At 38.5% G+C, this 20,380-nt stretch overlaps 3 protein-coding genes across 4 annotated transcripts; 1 reads left to right on the top strand and 2 right to left on the bottom strand.

The window, feature by feature from the left end:
- Window positions 1-968: 968 nt before the first annotated feature.
- On the bottom strand, window positions 969-7,987 carry mtnr1c (melatonin receptor 1C). Its single transcript, XM_053485559.1, has 2 exons — window positions 7,828-7,987; window positions 969-1,931 (listed from the first exon to the last, which is right to left on the bottom strand). The coding sequence occupies exons 1-2, from the start codon at window positions 7,985-7,987 to the stop codon at window positions 1,072-1,074; spliced, it is 1,020 nt and encodes a 339-aa protein (XP_053341534.1). The 3' UTR covers window positions 969-1,071.
- Window positions 7,988-10,954: 2,967 nt separating this feature from the next.
- nono (non-POU domain containing, octamer-binding) lies at window positions 10,955-15,213 on the top strand. 2 transcript variants are annotated; one of them, XM_053485740.1, is made up of 10 exons: window positions 10,955-11,041; window positions 11,703-11,844; window positions 11,944-12,137; window positions 12,761-13,062; window positions 13,233-13,328; window positions 13,434-13,630; window positions 13,771-13,955; window positions 14,274-14,304; window positions 14,532-14,611; window positions 14,719-15,213. In XM_053485740.1, exons 2-10 carry the CDS (start codon window positions 11,703-11,705, stop codon window positions 14,800-14,802), a joined length of 1,311 nt encoding a protein of 436 aa, XP_053341715.1. In that variant the 5' UTR covers window positions 10,955-11,041; the 3' UTR covers window positions 14,803-15,213. The 2 variants fall into 2 exon arrangements, with proteins under 2 accessions (XP_053341715.1, XP_053341716.1); XM_053485741.1 differs by having other exon boundaries at window positions 10,968-11,047.
- A 132-nt stretch (window positions 15,214-15,345) lies between these two features.
- tnfsf10l4 (tumor necrosis factor (ligand) superfamily, member 10 like 4) lies at window positions 15,346-20,232 on the bottom strand. Its single transcript, XM_053485742.1, has 5 exons — window positions 19,675-20,232; window positions 18,599-18,736; window positions 18,447-18,492; window positions 18,156-18,242; window positions 15,346-16,420 (listed from the first exon to the last, which is right to left on the bottom strand). The coding sequence occupies exons 1-5, from the start codon at window positions 19,870-19,872 to the stop codon at window positions 16,002-16,004; spliced, it is 888 nt and encodes a 295-aa protein (XP_053341717.1). The 5' UTR covers window positions 19,873-20,232; the 3' UTR covers window positions 15,346-16,001.
- Window positions 20,233-20,380: the final 148 nt, after the last annotated feature.

The raw sequence follows: 20,380 nt of genomic DNA, 5'->3' as shown, positions 1-20,380 counted from the left end.
GGTTTCGTTCTTTTTATGTTTTGTAGGTTATTTGGTTGGTGAGTTGTTAGTTAGGTTGGTGATCGCTCGATTGGTTGTTTTAAGTTTGTTTTTAGTCTGTATGTTTTTTATTTGGTTAGTTGTCTTGTTTTTTTTTGTTTTTTTTACTTGATTCATTGGTTGTTTATTTGGTTGGTGGATTATTTGGTTATTTAATTGGTTGTTTGTTCTTTGTATGGTTGGATGATTGGTTGGTTGGTTATTTGCTTGGCTGTTCTTTTTTTAGTTTATTTAGGTTAATAGTTTTCTTTTGTTATTTGGCTAGTTTTTATTTTTTTTAGATAGTGGGACATATGCTTGGTTATATGGATGGTTGGATGTTTGTTTTTTTGTTTAGTTGGTGGGTTGGTTGTTTGGATGTTTCTTTGTTTGGATGATTTGTTGATTATTTGGTTGGGTTTTTGGTTGTTTGTTTGGTTGATTGATTATTTGCTTGGGTGTTTGTTCGTTTGAGTTTTTGGTTATATAGCTTGTTGTTTGTTTGCTTGGTAATCTTTCTGGTTGTTTCTTTGTTTGATTGTGTCTCTCCTTTTTTCACTTTTATAGACCAAGATGTTGTATTGGGAGCTACACTTATGTGTAGAACTTATGTGTATTCATGGAAAATAATCATTTGTGTGACCTAGGCACCGGCATGTTTAGCTAGCTTATTGGTTGCTTTCCTTAAAATGTAAACTTTCTAGTCTGCACTCTCTAGTTGGAATCTTTAGAGGACACCTGGGTCTGGGTCTTAGTTCAAGTGCTTCAGAATTACTGTACAGATAAGCCCTTCTCCTAACTTAGCACCACCACAATATTAAGCACAATATTGTTAATAAAGTCCATAGGAGGAGTCTTTAAAACACATAACATCTGAAATCTTTAAACATCCCCAAAACTCTTTACCCATTTTCATACAGGTGAGACAAAAAGTCTATAGTCTGGAAAAACATGAATTCTGAAGGCTTTCGAGTCTAAATGCCCACCAAACTCTTTACTAATAACAAGTTCACCCCATTTTTTAAACAAGGAGGGCAGTTAAGCTCCACTTCCTTACAGGTGAGCCTCCACTGCGATGTTGTTGGTCACAGCAGGAGACTGCTTGCTTCGAATGGGATCACTGTTGCATCGGGAGCTGTCATGGAACAGAGCTCGGGGGGTGCAAAGTGAGAGGAGGATCTGTTTGTATTCGCGGCGGAAGTTCTGGTTAAGGAAGCCATAGACGGCAGCATTCAGACAGCTGTTGAAATATGCCAGGAAGTAGCTGGCCACGAAGAGCCACTCGGGTACCTTTGGCGCCACGTTGATTGGATCCAGCGCCACAGCCAGGCCAATGAAGTTCAGTGGTGCCCAGCACACAGCAAAAAGCACAAACACTACAAACATGGTTAGAAAGTGGCGCAAGTCGGTGGCCCGTGTCCACGGTCTGGCTCGCACGCGACCTTTGACCCTGATCACCAACATCCAGATACGCAGGTAGCAGAATGACACGATGGCTAGTGGGATCATGAAGTGGACCAGCACCACACTGGCAGTGTAAGAAGAGCTAACGGTCTGCGTGAATGTGCAGGAGAAGACACGGGGGTCGTAGGTCAGCGAACCAAGCAGGAAGTTGGGCAGCGTTGCGACGACACTCAGAAGCCACGTAAGACTCACGCACAGGCAAGTGTTGCGACGCGTGTAGCAACGCTCGTAGCGTAGCGTGTGGCAGATGTAGCAGTAGCGATTGATAGCGATGGCTGTGATGTTGAAGACGGAGCCGATGACACCGAGGCCCAGGACAAAGCCACTTAGCTGGCACTGCACTGCGTCCAGCGTCCAGCCGCCGTGGAAGATGGCAAGCAGGGCCAGGGGATACGGATAGAGCGCTACCACCAGGTCGGCCACAGAAAGGCTCACCACAAAGATGTTACCTGACAGAAAATAAGGTGGAAAAACAGACATTTTGTACATATTTAACAGAGAAATGTTTCATGTCATCAAAGCATTCAAGAAATAAGGAGGAAATAGAGAAGAAATTTCATTCCGTTCCTCCATCTTAATTTTTTCTTTTTAGGTGATGAATCATCAGTCAGATACTGATGTTCGCTAAAGTGACTTTTAAGTGTTTTAGGACAACCAGGGGCTTCTGTTCAACACAAGGTTCTAAAGAACCTTTCACAGATCCACTGTGATCTACTGAAGATAAATGAGTTTCTGACTTAATCTTAAGTTTCAAAGATGACTATCAAATATTTAAATAGTATCTAAAAAGATTTTATGTTTTTCATCTATTTATTTTTAATGTTTTGTTAATAACCTGAATTACCCCATAATTACCCCTGTCTTCACCATGACCTTGGAGCAAGCAGCTTCCTGATCAGATGCTGTTATCTAGAAAAAGCATGCTGTGTTTTTAAGGGAGCCGTAGGGTTCTGAGTTGATGCATGTATAAAAATGAGCGCTGTTGTCTTTCTTTCGTGCTCCGGGTGAGCAGAGGATGGGGATGATCGATGTGAAAACAGTGTTGTCTTTATTGCCCGATAATCATGCCAAAAAAAGATAAGAGACGTAAAGAGAGAGAGACACACACACACACACAAAGAGGATGACTGAAAGCTTTGGTGGAGGATGTGGTGAGTGCGTATCAGTTGTTCTCTTCAAATTAAGTTAAAAATAAGGAAATGCTCTTCCGAAGCATCTATCTTGGAGCGAATCTTGGAACCACGCCACACCTCTTATCCTCCACATAGTGTTTGTTTGGTCCGAAATTACGTCCTAAATGCCATGTTTAAACATTATTTCTACATGAAGGACACCATCACCATCTATTTCAATGCGCACCTTAGTTAACACTCATCCTGTGAGCTTCATACTGTATGTATTGTATAGTATTTGGGAAAAACATACTGCCTGTGCTTTTTTTTTATGCCATTGTCTGTATTCTAATGGATTTGGAAAGAGTGCAATCAACTCATTAGATGGACTTTCCAAATCTGAGTATCTTAAACCAACCGCAGAAGTTGCGCGAATCCACTGCGCAAATGTTCCAGCAGCCACGGTCGCTGTGCATGAGTCCCGTCTGGCTGCAAATGAGATCTATTCCTTCCGCTTTTGGGGGAAATCTCAACACCATGGCATGAAAAAAGACTATCAAGTGACTTTAGAATGTTCGTGATTTTAACACGCTATATGTCGTCCTCCATCATAATTTTTTTTTTAATATAGAGTGAGGCCCCTACATATGAACGAGTTCCATTCAGAGAGCTTGTTCATAAGTCCAATTTGTTCATAAGTCCAACAAACATTACCTAGGTACTAGGATACTAACACAATTGGCTATACACAGTAGAGAACTAACTTGTTCCATGATCTTGTCCTTGTTCTTTAGATTTGTGCTGATGTTTGAACGATTCCAAAGAGCGAGTGGTGTCTGCCATCTTTTCACTTTGCTCCATTCTCTCAATTATTTTCACTTTTGTCTCCATCGTTTTTGCTTACCAGCTTTATCGCCGCTGCTTTTTATGCTTGCTTTCAGATTTTCTGGGATGCACGCACGTGACAGTGTACACCGGACATGTGATGTAACTTTCACAATAAAATATACAACCGCATGTCCGTATCTTTGAAAGTTCGTGATTTGGATGTTCATATGTCGGGGACTTACACAATGGATTTAATTGTTTTTTTTTTTAACTGGATGTTTATGTAACAACCTCAGCAGCAATCTCATTTCCCCTCATGTCTGTTTCAACTACTAAGCATTTAGCATCAGCAGTATACTAATCACCGTCCTGATCATCTGCCATCTTCTGCACCTGTTTCTCACCGGTTCATTGCTTAAGTTAGATGTTTTTTATGCTAGAATGATTCATAGGTCACTGTGTGGCTTAACAAACAAAAAACATTCCATTGAAACTGACAGACAAAAACTCCTTCAGGCAGCTTGGAGAGCTATTCCTCAAAACTAGACTAAAAAAACAAGAAAGTCTGGAGCTTTGGAAGCAAAATATGAAGACATGTATTATGTATATCTAAAAAATATCAATAATTGTTTTCACTGCAAATGCTGTCTAGACTTTCCTTCTGGGCGTCAGTGCTGGAGATGATCTATAACGCTAAATCCTTCTCAGAGAACTAAAGTTCTGATGTTTTCTTTGTGGGTTAAGCTGGAGATGGATAACGAGAGACATTTTTCAGAAGATTTATTTATTATGTAGGTACTGTACAAGCATTGGGGAAACGTCAGCCTTCTTGTCCAGACGGAACTGCAATAATTATAATCATAAACAATCCCTTAGGTGAGATCTTTTATTTTTCTTTCTTTCAGAAAGATGCACTTGATTACTTAACATTAATCTGCACAAATTCATGGAGAGGATTCGTTTCTTACTTGTCAGCCCTGGGTGCAATAAAACCTAGTGAAAACCTTGTTAGAGGTTAGCACCCTAAACTGCTTTTACAGGTCACTGGAACCTGTGCACTTTTAGAATTAGGGCTCCTCATGGGTTCTGTTTTGGTCCTGGCTTTATTAAAATTTAATATTTATATTATGAATATGAACCGTCATGGCATGCAATTCTGATCTGAGCAAAAATATGTTATTAAAAAGAATTTAACAATGTCTCGCTGTCATGTCCATTCTAATCTAATCTTAACTAATCTAATCTCATCTAATCTAGAAATAACACCATGTAATATACATGGGCTAGTCACATGACAACCGAATGAAAGAATGAAACTGATTGAGTTTAGAGAAATATGATACAAGAACCAAAGTAAATTAAATTAATTAATTAATTAAATTAAAGAAAGAAGGTTTTCATTTGACTTACCCTCATGCGTCGTTCTGTAATTTGCTGTACATTGCATGTCCGTTTATGACAAATATATGTATCTTGTACTGTGGAATTTTGGAAAAATTACCATTTATGTGACGTTTTTTAAATTACATTTTTTAAGGGTTTTTTGGTTTTAAAATAATGACTAAAAACCATTAGAATTAACGAGATCTACAGAGCACCTGGGAAGTATTTACAGCACTTCACTTTTTTCACATTTTGTTATGTTACAGCCTTTTTCCAAAATGGATTAAAATTTATTATTTTCCTCAAAATTCTACAAACAATAATAATAATTATATATATTATATAATTAATAATAATTTGAAATTAATAAAATGGATTTTTTTTTTTAAATACATAAGTATTCACAGCCTTTGCCACGACAGTCAACCAAGCCATAAAGTCCAAGGAATTGTCTGTAGACCCCCGAGATCTGGGGAAAGGTAAAGAAAAATTTCTGCAGCAATGAAGGTCCAGTGGCCTCCATCATTTGGAACCACCAGGACTCTTCCTTGAGCGGGCTGCCCGGCCGATCTGAGCGATTGGAGGAGAAGGGCCTTAGTCAGGTATGTGACCAAGAACCAGATGTTCACTCTGAAAGAGGTTCTCTTCTCTGAAAGTGTTTCTCTGTGAAGAGAGGAGAACCCTCCACAATCATCTCTGCAGCATTCTATCAGTCAGGCCGGTATGATAGAGAGGCCAGACGAAAGCCCCTCCTGAGTAAAAGGCACAGGACAGGTGCCTGGAGTTTACCAAAAGGCACCTGAAGGACTCTCAGGCCATGAGAGACAAATTTTTGTTTGTTGAAGCACCTTTAGCACCAATTACTGCTAAAGTAATTGAATATGAAGCTACAAGATGGTTGTTCTTCTGGAAAGTTTTTCTCTCTCCACAGAGAAACGGTGGACCTCTTTCAAAGGTGACCATCTGGTTCTTGATCTCCTCCCTGACTAAGGCCCTTCTCCCCCGATCGCTCAGTTTGCCGGGCAGCTCTAGAAAAAAGTGAAGCATTGTGAATACTTTCTGGATGCACTGTATGTTTGAAATATATTTCAAAAGTCAAAATACTAAAAAATATATATATTTTTTTATTGAATTTCTCATAGAAACTCAAACATAATTTGTCCCGATGCCACATGACCCACATCACATGATCTCATTCTCCTCTGTGTCGTACATTTTAAAGACACACTGTGGTAAGTGTTCTCTCATTTTTTAAAATATTGTATCTATAACTTGTTGTCTTTGAAGATATTGATCGACTGTAAACTATGTTACATACACTGTTATGGTTCACAGATAATTTATGATTTGTTTAAATATGAAGTTAAGCTGTTGTATGGTTTGATAATATGATATGAACTTCCCCATGCCTCTATGACCATAAACAACCCTTTCATTCTGCCTCCTGATTCCGGTTACACTTTCTATAGCCTGTGTTCAGATAAATAAACAACAGCTTGTGTCTTTTGTTAAAATGCTAATGTATTAGGTATTGTCTGTCTGTCTCCGGGTTCTTTTGATGTACCAGGCGAGTCTGTGCAGTGAAATTAAAAAGTATATAATTAAAAAATAAAGAATTTGTCATTTAGGTTACACAGAAAAAAAATGTGGGGAAATTGTCCAAGTTTAAGCTCTGCAACAAGCAAACGTTCATGTTACACTGAAATAATTGACGAAATTTTTAGACCAATTGAGAAAGAACTTTGTTTTTATACTTTTTTCTGATATGAAATGGACATAAACCTACAGAATGTCTCTTAGTTCATATTTTCACTTTGGCTGAAATAACAGCGCTGAAGTGGTATAAGTGAATTTTAACACGCTGGAGTGGTTTTAAGACAAAACTTCATCTTTATCCTTTTATCTACTTTTTCCATTTCTCATCTGTGATTCACTCTCCGATTACCGAACAGGGAGTGTATTTGTCTGACCACCAAAGAAGGACAACTTAGTGTAAACAAGGCGTAAGATACTCAACCTTACAGAATGGGATTTCTTTGTATTAATAAGTTAGACAGAGAGTTCTGCTGTACAGAGAGACACACAGACATGTACGTGGGCTTTAACCTCTAATTATAATAATAATAATAATAATAATAATAATATCACTGATTATATCAAAGATCGGCAAATTATTTTTAGCTTTAACCTTTTAACTATTTCTACAAACTTTTTAACCGTCAGATGATAACGCTACTGTATATTATACTGGATTTTTATTCTGGATTTCCAAAATACAGAACAATCCCTCTCACTTACTATTCAGTTCTCTCCGAACAGAGGAGCAATTTCAGCCACGGACTGATTACTACTAAGTTTTCTACGGAGCACCACAGGATATCATTTTTACCAGCGGTCATAAAATTATACAACTCTTCTGTGTAATGTTTATACGATGTGGTTAGTAACTGTCTGTAATAATATTACATTAATACAACACTTGTTCCCACAGTCATCTACCAACACTACTGGGTTTACCTCTCCCAGTGTCAGATTGTTAACTGTAATTTTTGTGCGATGCTCCTTCCTTTTCCCAGGAATATACAGTATGTGGATTCAGTCATGACTCCGGTCCTGTTCCTATTCTAATTGCCCCTGTCTAATTTATTACTCTTTTATTACTCTTTTGAAACAATGTAACGCAGCTGTGACCAACACAAAGCAATTCCCCTCTGGGATTAATAAAGTCCCTTGAGTCTTGTACTCCTGCTTCATGCTGCATGTTCCAGTGTTCAACAGCTTACTGACTGTGATGAAAGTTAACCTGAGTGCAACAGAAGACACCATGAAAATAAACACTGCACAAATATCATTCTGGAATTAAAAATCAATCAATAAATGAATGAATAAAAACTGTAACTCAGCCCTTTGGATTTGGAACTCATGCCCATAGGGAATAAAACTCTGAATGAAAAGTTTCATCCTGTATATCACGAGTTCTCCGTGCAGTGTGTGTGTGTGTGTGTGTGTGTGTGTGATGTACCTGCGTTCCTGAGCTTCTTGTTGCGGTAGACGGACAGGATGACCAGCGCGTTTCCCAGCACATCGGCCACGATGGTGAAGATGAGGAGGGCGGCCAGAGCGCCCGAGCCCGGCCGCGGGGACGCGCACTCCGCGCAGCTCGCGTTCACCTCCTGCGCCATGCTCGCGCGCACTGCCCTGCCCTCGCGCGCACCGATGAGTACTCTAGCGCGCGTTATTTATGGGATGTCCCCCGAACACCCGCGTGCCGCGTCTGTCCCGCGCGCTTTGGATGCGTTTCCATGGTTTCCCGTGAGCGCCAACAGCTGTGATGACGTCACGTCACTCCGTCCAGCTGCTCAGTATAATACACATGAGGATTTCCTCCTAAGAGTTTGTAGAAACAGTTGAAAGGTTAAAGCTAAAAATAATCTGATCGGCTCTAATGTAATTAGTGATGTTGTAATAATAATAATAATAATAATTATTATTATTATTATTATTATTATTATTATTATTATTTCAGGTTGATATTTGTCCCCTTTAACTGTATTTAAATAATATATATTATATATAATAACTGTTCACTAAAGATTGTTTAACATTATATGGTATCAGTTTCCACTGGATTGGTGGCTAAATATTATTAAGAAATTGTACAAACCTTATCTAGTTCACAGCACGGTTTTAAACCTACAGCGGTACCTCGGCAAACAAATTACATTCATTCCAGGGGTGAGTTCTTAGGGTGAAATTTTGTATTGTGAAACGCATTTTCCCATAGTAAACAATGTAAATGCAGATAATCCGTCCCAGTCACCCAAAAATATTACCAATTTCCAACACTCATATTTTTCTACATATAAAAACAATCAAAATGTTGAGGAAAGATATGTAAATTAACTAAACTATGAAATGAATAGACATTAAACCTCACTTAACCTTAATTTATGATTCCTCTTGGCACCAGCTGCTTTAAAAAACAAACTAAAAGCAGCTCTGTTTTCTTCTTTCCACCATCCTTGATAACATTCTTAGATCTATGTCTTGAATGTTGCACAGAATGCAAAAAAAAAAACAAAAAAAGTATATGTAAACTTGCTTTGCTTTCTTTCCACTGACACAAACAATTTTTGGACAGCTTCCAGACGTATGTGCGACCAATGAGCCCGTATGGCAAATTCCTTATAATTTAAATTCTTTAAGGCAACAAGTTGCTATGCTGAGGTACTGCTGTGCTGTCATTTCCTTTTGCAATAAATGGGAAAGAGAAGATATAGTAAAGTCAATGAATAAGAAAAACTCAAAGTCACATTTTAGAAAAAAAACGTAAAAAAATTTGAAATGAGCAAATTGTATGTAGCTTTTAACTATCATCCCCCTTTTAAAATAATCACATTTTCTTGCTTTCAGATTGAAATGAAGACATTTTTGCCATCTTTGCTAATCACCTTCTTGTTTATAATTATTTGGTAATCATCTTCTCAATGGCAGACAAGGCTTTGCACATCTAGAAAGGAATACTGTTTTTTATTGTTTTCTATATTATTCTGACATGTTGGTGTTTTATTTTTCACATGGATGTTAAGAGTTGCACTAAGTAAATACAGCTGGATAAAACAGTTAAAAACTGTCTTTCTTAATTTTAGGCTGCCAAGCAACAACAAGTGATTGTTTTAATGGGAGCGAATCTATTCTATACACGCTGTATGTTAACTTACATTGCTGTGCCGCTAGCTTACATATGATTTCATATTTTATGTTAGCAAAGGTTAGGCAAAAGTTAAAAGCCATGAAATCATGCAATTTTGTGTGCCATAACTGATTATTGTTCACTGTGATTACTTTCACTTTAAAACCTAATGTGCACTAACTGAATAGCAAATAGTATTAGCTTTCTATCTATGAGCTATATCTATAAGCTTTACAAATATCTTACCAAACAGCTCATTCCAAGCAGCTCATATACAGTATAGAATAAGAAAATAACACACAAGTGGCGTTTAAGTCAAGGAAACCCACCAAGCACTGGGGGAACTCAAAGCAGGAACAGAACCCTTAAGGTGTAAGGCAGTGTTAACCACTAAGCCAGATATCTAGATACATTTTACAGACAAAAGTATCTGGCCAACCCTGCGATGACATTGTATGCAAATATGTCAATATGGTGTCTGTCCCATTTTGCAGCTATAACAGCTTCCACTGTGTTGTTGGAGTGTTCCAGTGTTGTTGGAGTGTTTCTGTGGGAATTTGTGCCTATTTATTCTGTAGAGCATTTATGAGGTCAGGACGAGAAGGCCTGGCTCACAATCTCCGTTCCAGTTCATCCCAAAGGTGCCTGATGTGGTTGAGGTCAGGGCTCTGTGTTCGGGCCGGTCGAGTTCTTCCACACTGAACTCATCAAACCATGTCTTTATAGTCCTTGCTTTGTGCCCTGGGACACAGTCATGTTGAAATAGAAAAGGGCTTTCACCAAACTTTTGCCACAATGTATATAAAAAGCATAACACTGTTGAAGATGTCTTAGTATGCTGAAGCATTAAGATCTCCCTTCACTTGGAAGAAAGGGCCCGATCAAAACACCTCTGGTTTGGCCAAATATTCTAGTCCATATAATGTGTATATGATGACTGCAATTACATGCAGAGCTGCTTTACTGTACTGTACATGTACATTTTAAATCAACAGTATACTGCTTGTGATGTTAGGGTCTAGTTGCTGCACCAAATCTGTCCACTAGGTGTCAGTACAACGAGATGGTGAATGTCATAAATTGAACCTTTCGGAGAAACTATCGTCCGTAAATCAGGGCTTTATCTCACCGTCACTATCCTGGATGTGTTTTTAAACATCTGATCGGTCGATCTCACCGCCCGCACGTTTTTACATCTTTCATTTTTCACATCTTTCATTTCTACTTTTAATTTCTTCAACGCTGACTAAGTCGTGATGTCATTTCCGCCTGGGGAACCTCCCCCCGGCCCCCGCCTCCCAGTACGCCTCCGTTGAAGCGGTTCGAAACAGATATCCACCAATCAAAATGCTCGCACAACCCTACGTCACGTGAGTGACTGTTTATTTGATCCAATCAGAATATAGAAGTGGCGCGAGCGAGCGGTTACTAAAGAAACCAGGGTTCGGTTGTGCCTCCTCGCTCCTCCTCTCGTGCTCTTTGTGGTCGAGGCTAGTTTTGTGCGCGCGGCCGGGTTTTAAAGGAATATCTACAGCCAGTGAAGGTGAGGGTGCGTTTATTTATTCATACGGACGCGAAAAGGGTGCAGGTTTTGTTTGTAAAGTGATGTGTTTGGACGATTAGCAGCGCGAAGTAATTAAATGCTTAAAGGAGAGACAAGGAGCCGCTTTAAGGGTTAGCGTCACTGGTTAGCATCGGATGCTAATAAATCCTGGGGAGTTACAACTGTTATTTGGATGTGTAGATTATTGGTATTATTATTGTTATTATTATTATTATTATTTGTATAATGAAGCGATCTTGTAGAATTGAAATCAAACTCGGTGATTTGATAAATAAAATCTGTTAATTGTTTGTTTACTCATATTATAAATACTATAGACTATATATCTGTATATTTATTTAGAGTTGATGTAAATAATTATAACTACAGTATAAAATAGTGTGCATGTATAAGTATAACTAAATGTATTTCAGATCCAACCTTTTAGAAGTTATCCTAATAAATATTCAACTGTTCCTCTCGGTTGCCAAACAAAGGATCAACAACAAACTCATTAGGCTTCTTTATTATTATTTATTTATAATATTTCAGTTAATTTGAGTTAAACCTGAATGAGAGATGTGAGTCGAATCGTTTTGTCGGCTATAAACGATATTTGGTTTAAAATCCGACGTGATCTGAAACTCCTGTTCATCCTCAGATGCAGGGAAACCGAGGAGGCCGTCCCGATCAGCACAACCACGGCCCGGCGAGGCAGCAGCCGAACATGCAGCACGACAGGAAGCCGCCGGGGACGGACAGCAACGGGCAGCACACGGACAGCGGCGAACAACCCAGCCCCAGTGAGAACACGCTTTACTTCGAGCAATCGGTGGTCCTGTAATCGAATGTCGTGTTTATCTTGACGCTTGTTTGTTTGTTTGTTTGTTTTTCCTCCTCAGATGCAGGTCTGACCATCGACCTGACGAGCTTTAAGAAGCCCGGGGAAAAGACGTACACGCAGCGCAGCCGGCTGTTTGTGGGAAACCTCCCCGCCGGAACCTCCGAAGAAGAAGTGGAGAAGCTTTTTTCCAAATATGGCAAACCCTCCGAGATCTTCATCAACAAGGACAGAGGCTTTGGGTTCATCCGCCTGGTGAGGACGGCAAACCTACCTGTTTAAAGCGTTCGCTTCTATGTTTTCTCATGTACATCGGACCCTCACAATGTAAATCTAATGTACCTCGAAATTTTGTAGCGCGAAAGACATTTTTCTTTAGAAAACAATGTAAATGCGGATAATCCGTTCTAGCCTCCCAAAAGATTCAGAGTTTCCAGCAGTTAAATCAGTTTTTGCACATAAACAGAATTAAAACATTTATAACAGACATGGTAATGAAATTAAACACAAAATAAACAGACAATAAATTTCACCTTAATTAAAAAATTCAATTATGATTGTTTATTTTTTTTTCTTGTCCTGTAAAAACGGTACCATTTAAAACCATCACAAGTTCCAGACGATCAGAACACAGTATTAATGATTGATTTCTTTTTTTTTTTTCCTTTGCTGATGGATTCCGTTTTCCCAGTACCATCCTTGTTAGCTGTCTATGGACTCAAGGTGTTATATTCTCACCAAAGCATGCACAAAAACACATTCTCCTGTCACACCGAAGCAAAGTTTTGGTTCACAAGTCAAAAATCCGCTAGTCGGGGCGTTTGGATAGCGAGGGTCCGCTGTGCGACGACTCTCTAACCACGTGTCTTTTCCCACAGGAAACCAAGACCCTCGCGGACATCGCCAAAGCCGAGCTAGATGACACAATGTTCCGGGGCCGTCAGATCCGTGTGCGTTTTGCCACCCACGGCGCCGCACTCTCAGTAAAGAACCTGCCCCAGTTCGTGTCCAATGAGCTCCTGGAGGAGTCCTTCTCTATGTTCGGCCCAATCGAGCGCGCCATCGTGATCGTCGACGATCGCGGCCGGCCCACAGGGAAGGGCATCGTGGAGTTTGCAAACAAGCCGTCGGCCAGGAAAGCCCTGGACCGGTGCTCCGACGGCGCTTTCCTCCTCACCTCGTAAGTGACCACAACAGTTATTTGTTTATTTTCTCTAATTAACCGTTTAATCCACACTTCCTTTCACACGTTCACATTTTTATTGTATTCTTCGGGGGTACAAACTTTTGCACTAAAATTTTGCTGTAAATGGAGCTGTGCGTGAGAAGTGGTTGTTTGTGTGCTTCCAGGTTTCCTCGGCCTGTGACGGTGGAGCCGATGGAGCAGTTGGATGAAGATGAAGGACTTCCAGAGAGGATCATCAGCAAAAACCCACAATACCACAAGTGAGTCTCTCCCTTTCTCTCTTTCATCTTCAGACCATTTAATATGATCCAAGCGTTGTCCTGTTATCAGCATGCATGTAACACTCATCGTGTGTGTGATGTCAGAGAGCGCGAGCAGCCCCCGCGCTTTGCCCAGCCCGGCTCGTTCGAGTACGAGTACGCCATGCGCTGGAAGGGTCTGATGGAGATGGAGAAGCAGCAGTTCGAGCAGGTGGACAGGAACATCAAGGAGGCGCAGGAGAAGCTGGAGCAGGAGATGGAGGCGGCCAGACACGAGCACCAGGTCATGCTAATGAGGCAGGGTAAGTCCCACACGCTCCACTATCTTTCCTTCATCACTCATTAACACCGTTTTCCCCTTCCTGTCTCCGTCATGCACTCGTTCCTATGTGTTCACATAGATTCTCATGATGTTCTCTCTTACTTTCTTTCTTCCTTTCAGATCTGTTGAGGAGGCAGGAGGAGCTGAGGCGTATGGAGGAGGCGCACAACCAGGAGGTGCAGAAGAGGAAGCAGCTGGAGCTGCGTCAGGAGGAGGAGCGTCGCCGCAGAGACGAGGAGCTCAGGGCTCACACCGAGGAGCTGATGAGGAGACAGCAAGGCGCCGGGGCGAACTTCGGCGAGAAGGTACCTACGCGCATACAAGAGTGTGTGTGTTTGGGTTCTGTACAATGAGAGGATAAAGTAGAGAAATTAGGGAATAGGTCTGTAAGTGCATTGAGTACTGGAGTAGAGCATTGATTGTGCTCATCATTGATTTATAATTAAGCCTGTAACTCTCGGAGTGTTTTATTGCTCTTGCAGCGACACCCAGTGGTCAAATTAGAAACACGACTCAGTGTTATATAACGACTGCTTAGTTTCACACCTGATATTGGACAGTCTGCATTAGATTACACACTGTCTATGTTAACTCTCATTTGTGTTTTTGTCTTTCTGTCACAGAGGGAGCAGGACATGAGGATGCACATGGGAGGTGAGGCTCTCCAACTTGACGCATCTCTAATCAAATAGTCTTTTTTCGGTTCTTGCATGTTTGTTTTTGTTCCTCTTGTAGATTTATTTATTTTTTGCTTATTTATTTATTCATACCGTCCCATCCTCTTTTTTTTTTTTTTTTACCTGCCATTAATGCTCCTATATGATGATGTAAAAAGTGATTTAAAAAGCAAATTAACGATTTGCTCTTGTTCTGGGTCAAAGGTCAAGGCCTTCCAATGAACAGGACCTCAATGGGGGGAAACCCCACACCAGGGGGAGCACCCAACATGGCTGCCAATGAGGTATGCTATAGCGAAATTTAGTTTTTAGAAGAAGTTTTTAGACTTGCAGCAATTTTTCATGCACTAAGAGACGCTTCCAAGAAATCGCTCTCTGTATGTCTCCACAGGGAGCTGGAGGAAACGCAGGTGGACTTCCTTTGCCGTTCCCGCGTCCTGGCCCGCCTGTCGATTTCAAACGGCGCCGATTCTGAGAGCCTGGGACACGCATGAACAACTTTTTCTTTGTTTGTTTGGTTTTTTTTTGTTTAATTTTTTTTTTGTTACACATGCACATACTGTACAATATTTTTAAGTCCAGACAATGAATTTAGTCTTTTCATCACATAGTCATGTTTTAAAAAAACTGTGGAAAGTTTCTTTTAAGCTTAGATGACATCCTTAATATTTTCTTCTGAAGATTGTGCCCTTTTGGGGTTTTGTATAGATCTTTTTTTTTTTTTTTTCATATTAATGTGATAAATTCCTTCATTCGTTATTATTTTTTTATTCCATAATTTCACCCCCATAATGTTTTTTATATAGACATAGTGAATTCAGTTTTTTGTCTGAAGTACCTGCATTTATAAAAATGGCTCACAATAAAAATTCGGGATTCAGTGTTATGTACTGAGTTCGGTCCTGGTCTTTTTATGGTTATTTTTACATAAGTTCATACTTAATCCAAAAGATCTCAAACATCCAAGATACCTGGTATCAGTTTTATTTATATATTTTACTTAAACAAATTATTCACTAAACAAAACTTGTTTCAGTAAGAAAAAATTACGTTGGTGAATATCTTAAAGTCCGACCCATCAGTATCATGCACTGTGTTGTTACACCCCCACCCCCTCTGATTCAATACATAAAATAAAGGAAAATCTCTTTTTGCTTTAAAGATTAAAAACAAACAAATCATATTTAAGTCTCTGACAACACATACCTGTGAAAATGTTTACTTATTTAAATATATAAACAATTTACTTTTTTCATTCCAATAAATGGCCTACTTTGGTCCCATATTTATGTTGTATCTACTTTCTGAAGTTATTGCTTACAAATTTTTGGTTATGTTAGTCTTACAGTATGCAAATTATCCAGTGATTAATTTTGAGTAAACACACTGACCATGAATATGACTAGCCTTGTTTTTTTTGCTAACATTGTTAGTTTAATATTAGGGCCGAACACATTTTTTGATAAAAGTCAGCTAGTAAGTTAGTGTTAGTTTAGTAGTCAACAATAGTGTTTACTAAATGTCTGTTGATAAAAATACTTTCATTGATGTTTTACAGCTTTGTTTCAAACGTTAATCAAATCAGGGTTTTTTTTGTACACGTTCTCTTATCCATCTGGGGCCTTTGTATCTTTAGGCTACAGTGAATAGTTCTGGAGTCACGTATAAACTTAATTAGTCTATTATAAATGCTCCAAAATATGTCGCCTCTGGTTGAAGGAGAACGGCGTCCATGTTGCTCACACACAGTGAGAGTCTATCACCTTGCTCAAGCTGGAACAACGCCCCCTGGTGGCTGGAATACAGACCCTCCCTGGATTTAACATCGAGATGCCGACTTGCAACAGCTTTGCTAAGCATCATTGGCTCCGCATACAATCGAGTTCCCTTGAATAAGTATTGGACCAACTGGAGATCCGGTTTCAGGTTCAAGGTTACAAAATTAACCTGAGAGTAGACAAAATAAATCCCATTTTGAGGAATCACAATTTCTCCATCAGGACTGAGGATCATCAGGCCCTCCTGAGTATTTTGTCCGCTCAGCACCTCCCAATTTAGACGATCCAACGTGAGCTGTGAATCATGAGGATCACCTGGTGGTAAGAAATTACAGGTACAGTAAGTTTGACCCAGAAATTGTAAATAAAAAAATTTGTTGTATATATTTTGGATTCTATATTCAGAATTTTTTGGTTTTTGTAGTTTTAACTTTCCACGCTCAGGACTATAAACTCCATCTTAAATCTGCTGCCCAATTATAGGATGTGGTTTTTGTGAATACAACTCTGAGGTAAAAATGTAAAGAAAGTAAAAATATATAAAATTTGTAAAAAATCAGAAAAAAACTACAAACGAAATTACACTCAAATTTTTTTTTGTAAAATTAAAAACACGCATATACAGTACAATATACAAAAGATGTAAAGTACCCCTCCCCCGCCCCCAAAAAAGAAAAAACATACTGTAGAACATACATACATATATGAACAAAAAGAGTTCTCAGGTAAATTCCGTAAAACTCCTTTTTTTTTTTTTTAGTAAAAAAAGTCAAACATTATAAAGTAAAAATACAGAAAATCATTTGTTGAAATTTAAAAGTAATTTTTAAGTAAAACTAAAAGAGGTAAAAGCACAAAATTCTGAGGTAATATTTAAACAAATCTGAGGTAAAAAAAACAAAACAGGAATTTCGAGATAATGTCTAAACAAAAATCTGAATTAATAAACAAAAGAATATGATGTAAAAATCCAAAGAAATCTGCAGTTAAAATTCTAAAGTAATTGAGGCGACAATTAAGACAAACCTAAGGTTAAGAAGTAATTCTAAGGTGAAATTGAAATTAACTTTGAGATAAAAACACAAAAAAAATATGATGTAAAAATACAAAGCACATATAGCACAATTTGAGGTAAAAACCCAAAAAGGATTTTTGAGGTAAAGTTTAAACAAATCTGACTTAAAAACCCAAAGAACATGAAGTAAAAATCTTAAGAAATCTAAGATTTAAAAAGCAATTCAAAGATTTCAAATAAAATCTGTAAAAGTAAAATGACTAAAATATTCAAATGTAAAAGTAATTCTGGGATAAAATACAAACAAATCTAAGCTGAAAGGTAAAAATAAAGCATGTTCAACATACTCCAATAATAAATAAATAAATTTAATTTGGAGGGAAAGTCCAAATACATCTAAGCCAATAGCCTATAGTGATTCTGAAGTAAGTTGTAAGTAAATCTGAACTAAAAATCCAAAAGAATAAAAAAAAAAAGAAATACTGAGGTAAAATTTTAAAAGATATAATTATGTAGCAAAAAGGGAAGAAAAGATCGCTTTGATATAACTCGAGTCAGTCAGGGAGAACTCATGTACACGTCTGAACTGAGGAAATTCCATATGTTTTCTACAATGTAAAAATTAATTCTGGGATAAATTTCAGAACGTGTTCCTCAGGTAAAATCCAAAGAAATTTGAGGAAAAATAATTTCACTGTCATTTGAAAGCAGTCTTATTTTTGGAGACGAGGTGGTATAAAAAACACCAGGAAAAAGCTACAAAATGGACTTTAAGTAATGAAGAATAAAAGATAAAAAGGGTTTTGCCCACAGGTTTTGCCCACGCATGTACTTTTTATGGTTCAGTGATCTTGTAAAATGTTCCGTTACTCCAGTGCAAAACTTTAGACACGAAACACACTCCAGCTGATCGGACTAATGAGTCAGTCCTTCAATCACGTGCTTTACAAATATATATATATTTTTTGCCTTTTTTTAACTAAAAGCCTTTAACTTGTATCATATGACGCATTAGCACTTGGTTATTATTCAGACCTGTTCTCTGGAGATGGTGATACTGTTTGAGCTTATGCTTTGCCCCAACATGTATTGCTGCTTTGAAGTCCTGGGTGATATTGTGTTCTGTGAAATATATCATAAGATAAAAATATACTAACTGAATACAAATTTATATTGAACAATAAAACACAAACTCATTTTTAACCTGTAAATTCTTATTAAGGCAAATTTGGCTTATAAGGAAGGTTATCTTAAAAATCATTACAGTATGAATATACTTAACATTTAATAATTAATAGAAAAAAATTAAAAATGTATATAACTTACCTCCTAAACTTTGCCATAAGGAATTGCGGATGTTCAGCAAGAGCCTCTGTGGATTTTAAAAGGACACGTCACTCTTCCACACTGGAAGCTCTACAGTCATTGTAGGCACAGGTTTTAGTTCAGTTTTAACGCTGTGAGGTTCCGCACAGTACCGTATTTACGCTGTTCTGGAGTTCTTGCATCATGAGTTCGCAGCTTTCAAGGCTTACGGTGCGCGTCGCTGCTGGATCACCGCCATGTTGGTGGAAACACTCGGTCGGGAAGAAGTCAAAGTCTAGTGATTCATTGGTCTGACAAAGTGAAAGTAAAGGAATACAAACATGCAGAACTGTTACTGGAACATGACAGGATCAGATGCTATGCAACGGTACAGTAATGCGCATTAAATGGTGAAGGGAAGTAACAGTAATTTTACAGAAACGTTACACTGACATGTAGTAGAAATGTTAAGGAGAATTTACAGTGAGGTTACAGAAACTGTCAGGTAAAATTACAAGGAGGATAAAGATTAAAGGGACAAAACATGAATCTATAGGGACATTACAGAGACGTTACAGAGAGGTCACAGAAATGTTAGAGACCTTATAGTAAAGCTAAAAAGTGTTACGATGGTTTTACAGTGGCAGTACAGGAATGTTACAGAGATGTTCAAAGAATTTTACAATACGGTTACAGAAACATTATAGTGATGTTACAGGGAGAATACAGGAATGTTAGAGAAATGATAAAGTCATGTTAAAGTAGAGTTACAAAAAATGTTAAAGTAAGGTTACAGAGACATTATTATAATTCTTACAGAGAGAGGTTACAGGAACGGCATAGAAATATTAAATATTTATATTTGAAATAATAAATAATTTCAGTGATATTAGAAGTTGAATAGATACAGAAGTTATACAGTGACCTTACAAACACATCACCGGAAATGTCATTAACAGTTACAATAATGTTATAGTGATGTTATAAAGACATTATAGATAAGTTTCAAGGATGCAAGGATGTTACCTTACAGTAACAGTAAGGATATCACAGTCGCATTAAAGGGGTACAGGAGCACTACAGGGATAATACATACGGCACACATTTATTGGCATTAAGACATTATCTTAGAGGATTAGACTGAAACAGGAAGACAGACATCAAGAGGACAAAGTACGAGGACAAAGTACAGACAAAACAGAGATTGTGTGTGTGTGTGTGTGTGTGTGTGTGTGTGTGTGTGTGTTACCGTGTGGAGCTCGTGGGTGAAGCTGTATAGCAGCACGGCTGTGATTAAAGTTTCAACTCCCAGAACCACAACCAGCAGCAGGAAAGAAAGAGTCCTCGGTGTAGCTCCTGCACTTGCACCCGGGGCTCTGTGGAAGAGGTTATAACAGGTGTTATAACAGGCATTATAACAGGCGTTACTCTGAATGTTTAATGTCATGTTCGATGTGCAAGCGGAGGGCAAGCTGCATGACGGATAGAAAGTGAAAGTTCAGTGCCCTGTCTTTATCTGTGTGTGTGTGTGTGTGTGTGTGTGTGTGTGTGGATACAGGAAAAACTGGGAAAAGTTTGTGTAGGTCTGTTCCCGCTTATCTGCACTTCCTGGTTCATGTTGTTTTGGAAAGTCCCGCAGGTCTCAATGGCTGTGTTCCAAACCACACATGGCACATCAGCACCACCACCTCCTCCTCCTTCACCTCTACCTCCTCCACCGAAACTATCTATTAATGTCAGATCTGTTTAATTCAATATGAAATCCAAACAAAGCTTTTTTTTGGGGGGGAAATAAAAAGTTAACAAAAAGTCTTGCATTAAAAAAAAACGCTGCAACAAAAAGAAAATGAAAAAACGTCAGGAAAAAAGACAGATACAGTGGTGAGTGAAAGTTTGTGAAATTTTTAAAATGTTCTATCTTCATGTATAAATGTGACCTAAACAAATAAGACAAA

This window comes from Clarias gariepinus, chromosome 24, assembly GCF_024256425.1.
Source record: "Clarias gariepinus isolate MV-2021 ecotype Netherlands chromosome 24, CGAR_prim_01v2, whole genome shotgun sequence".
Lineage (NCBI taxonomy): Eukaryota > Metazoa > Chordata > Actinopteri > Siluriformes > Clariidae > Clarias > Clarias gariepinus.
Note: the sequence above shows the minus strand (reverse complement) of the source record. Positions and strands in the feature narration are given on the sequence as shown.

What these genes read in the sequence shown, in the direction of transcription:
- mtnr1c (XM_053485559.1), bottom strand. Translation starts at nt 7,987, where the DNA reads ATGGCGCAGGAGGTGAACGCGAGCTGCGCGGAGTGCGCGTCCCCGCGG. An exon ending in CAAGAAGCTCAGGAACGCAG is followed by an intron (nt 1,932 to 7,827) that starts GTACATCACACA and finishes ATTTTCTGTCAG; the next exon opens with GTAACATCTTTGTGGTGAGC.
- nono (XM_053485740.1), top strand. Translation starts at nt 11,703, where the DNA reads ATGCAGGGAAACCGAGGAGGCCGTCCCGATCAGCACAACCACGGCCCG. An exon ending in CGGCGAACAACCCAGCCCCA is followed by an intron (nt 11,845 to 11,943) that starts GTGAGAACACGC and finishes TTTCCTCCTCAG; the next exon opens with ATGCAGGTCTGACCATCGAC. An exon ending in GGCGCTTTCCTCCTCACCTC is followed by an intron (nt 13,063 to 13,232) that starts GTAAGTGACCAC and finishes GTGTGCTTCCAG; the next exon opens with GTTTCCTCGGCCTGTGACGG.
- tnfsf10l4 (XM_053485742.1), bottom strand. Translation starts at nt 19,872, where the DNA reads ATGACATTAAACATTCAGAGTAACGCCTGTTATAATGCCTGTTATAAC. An exon ending in TCACCCACGAGCTCCACACG is followed by an intron (nt 18,737 to 19,674) that starts GTAACACACACA and finishes TCACTTTGTCAG; the next exon opens with ACCAATGAATCACTAGACTT. An exon ending in CTTATGGCAAAGTTTAGGAG is followed by an intron (nt 18,243 to 18,446) that starts GTAAGTTATATA and finishes TATATTTCACAG; the next exon opens with AACACAATATCACCCAGGAC.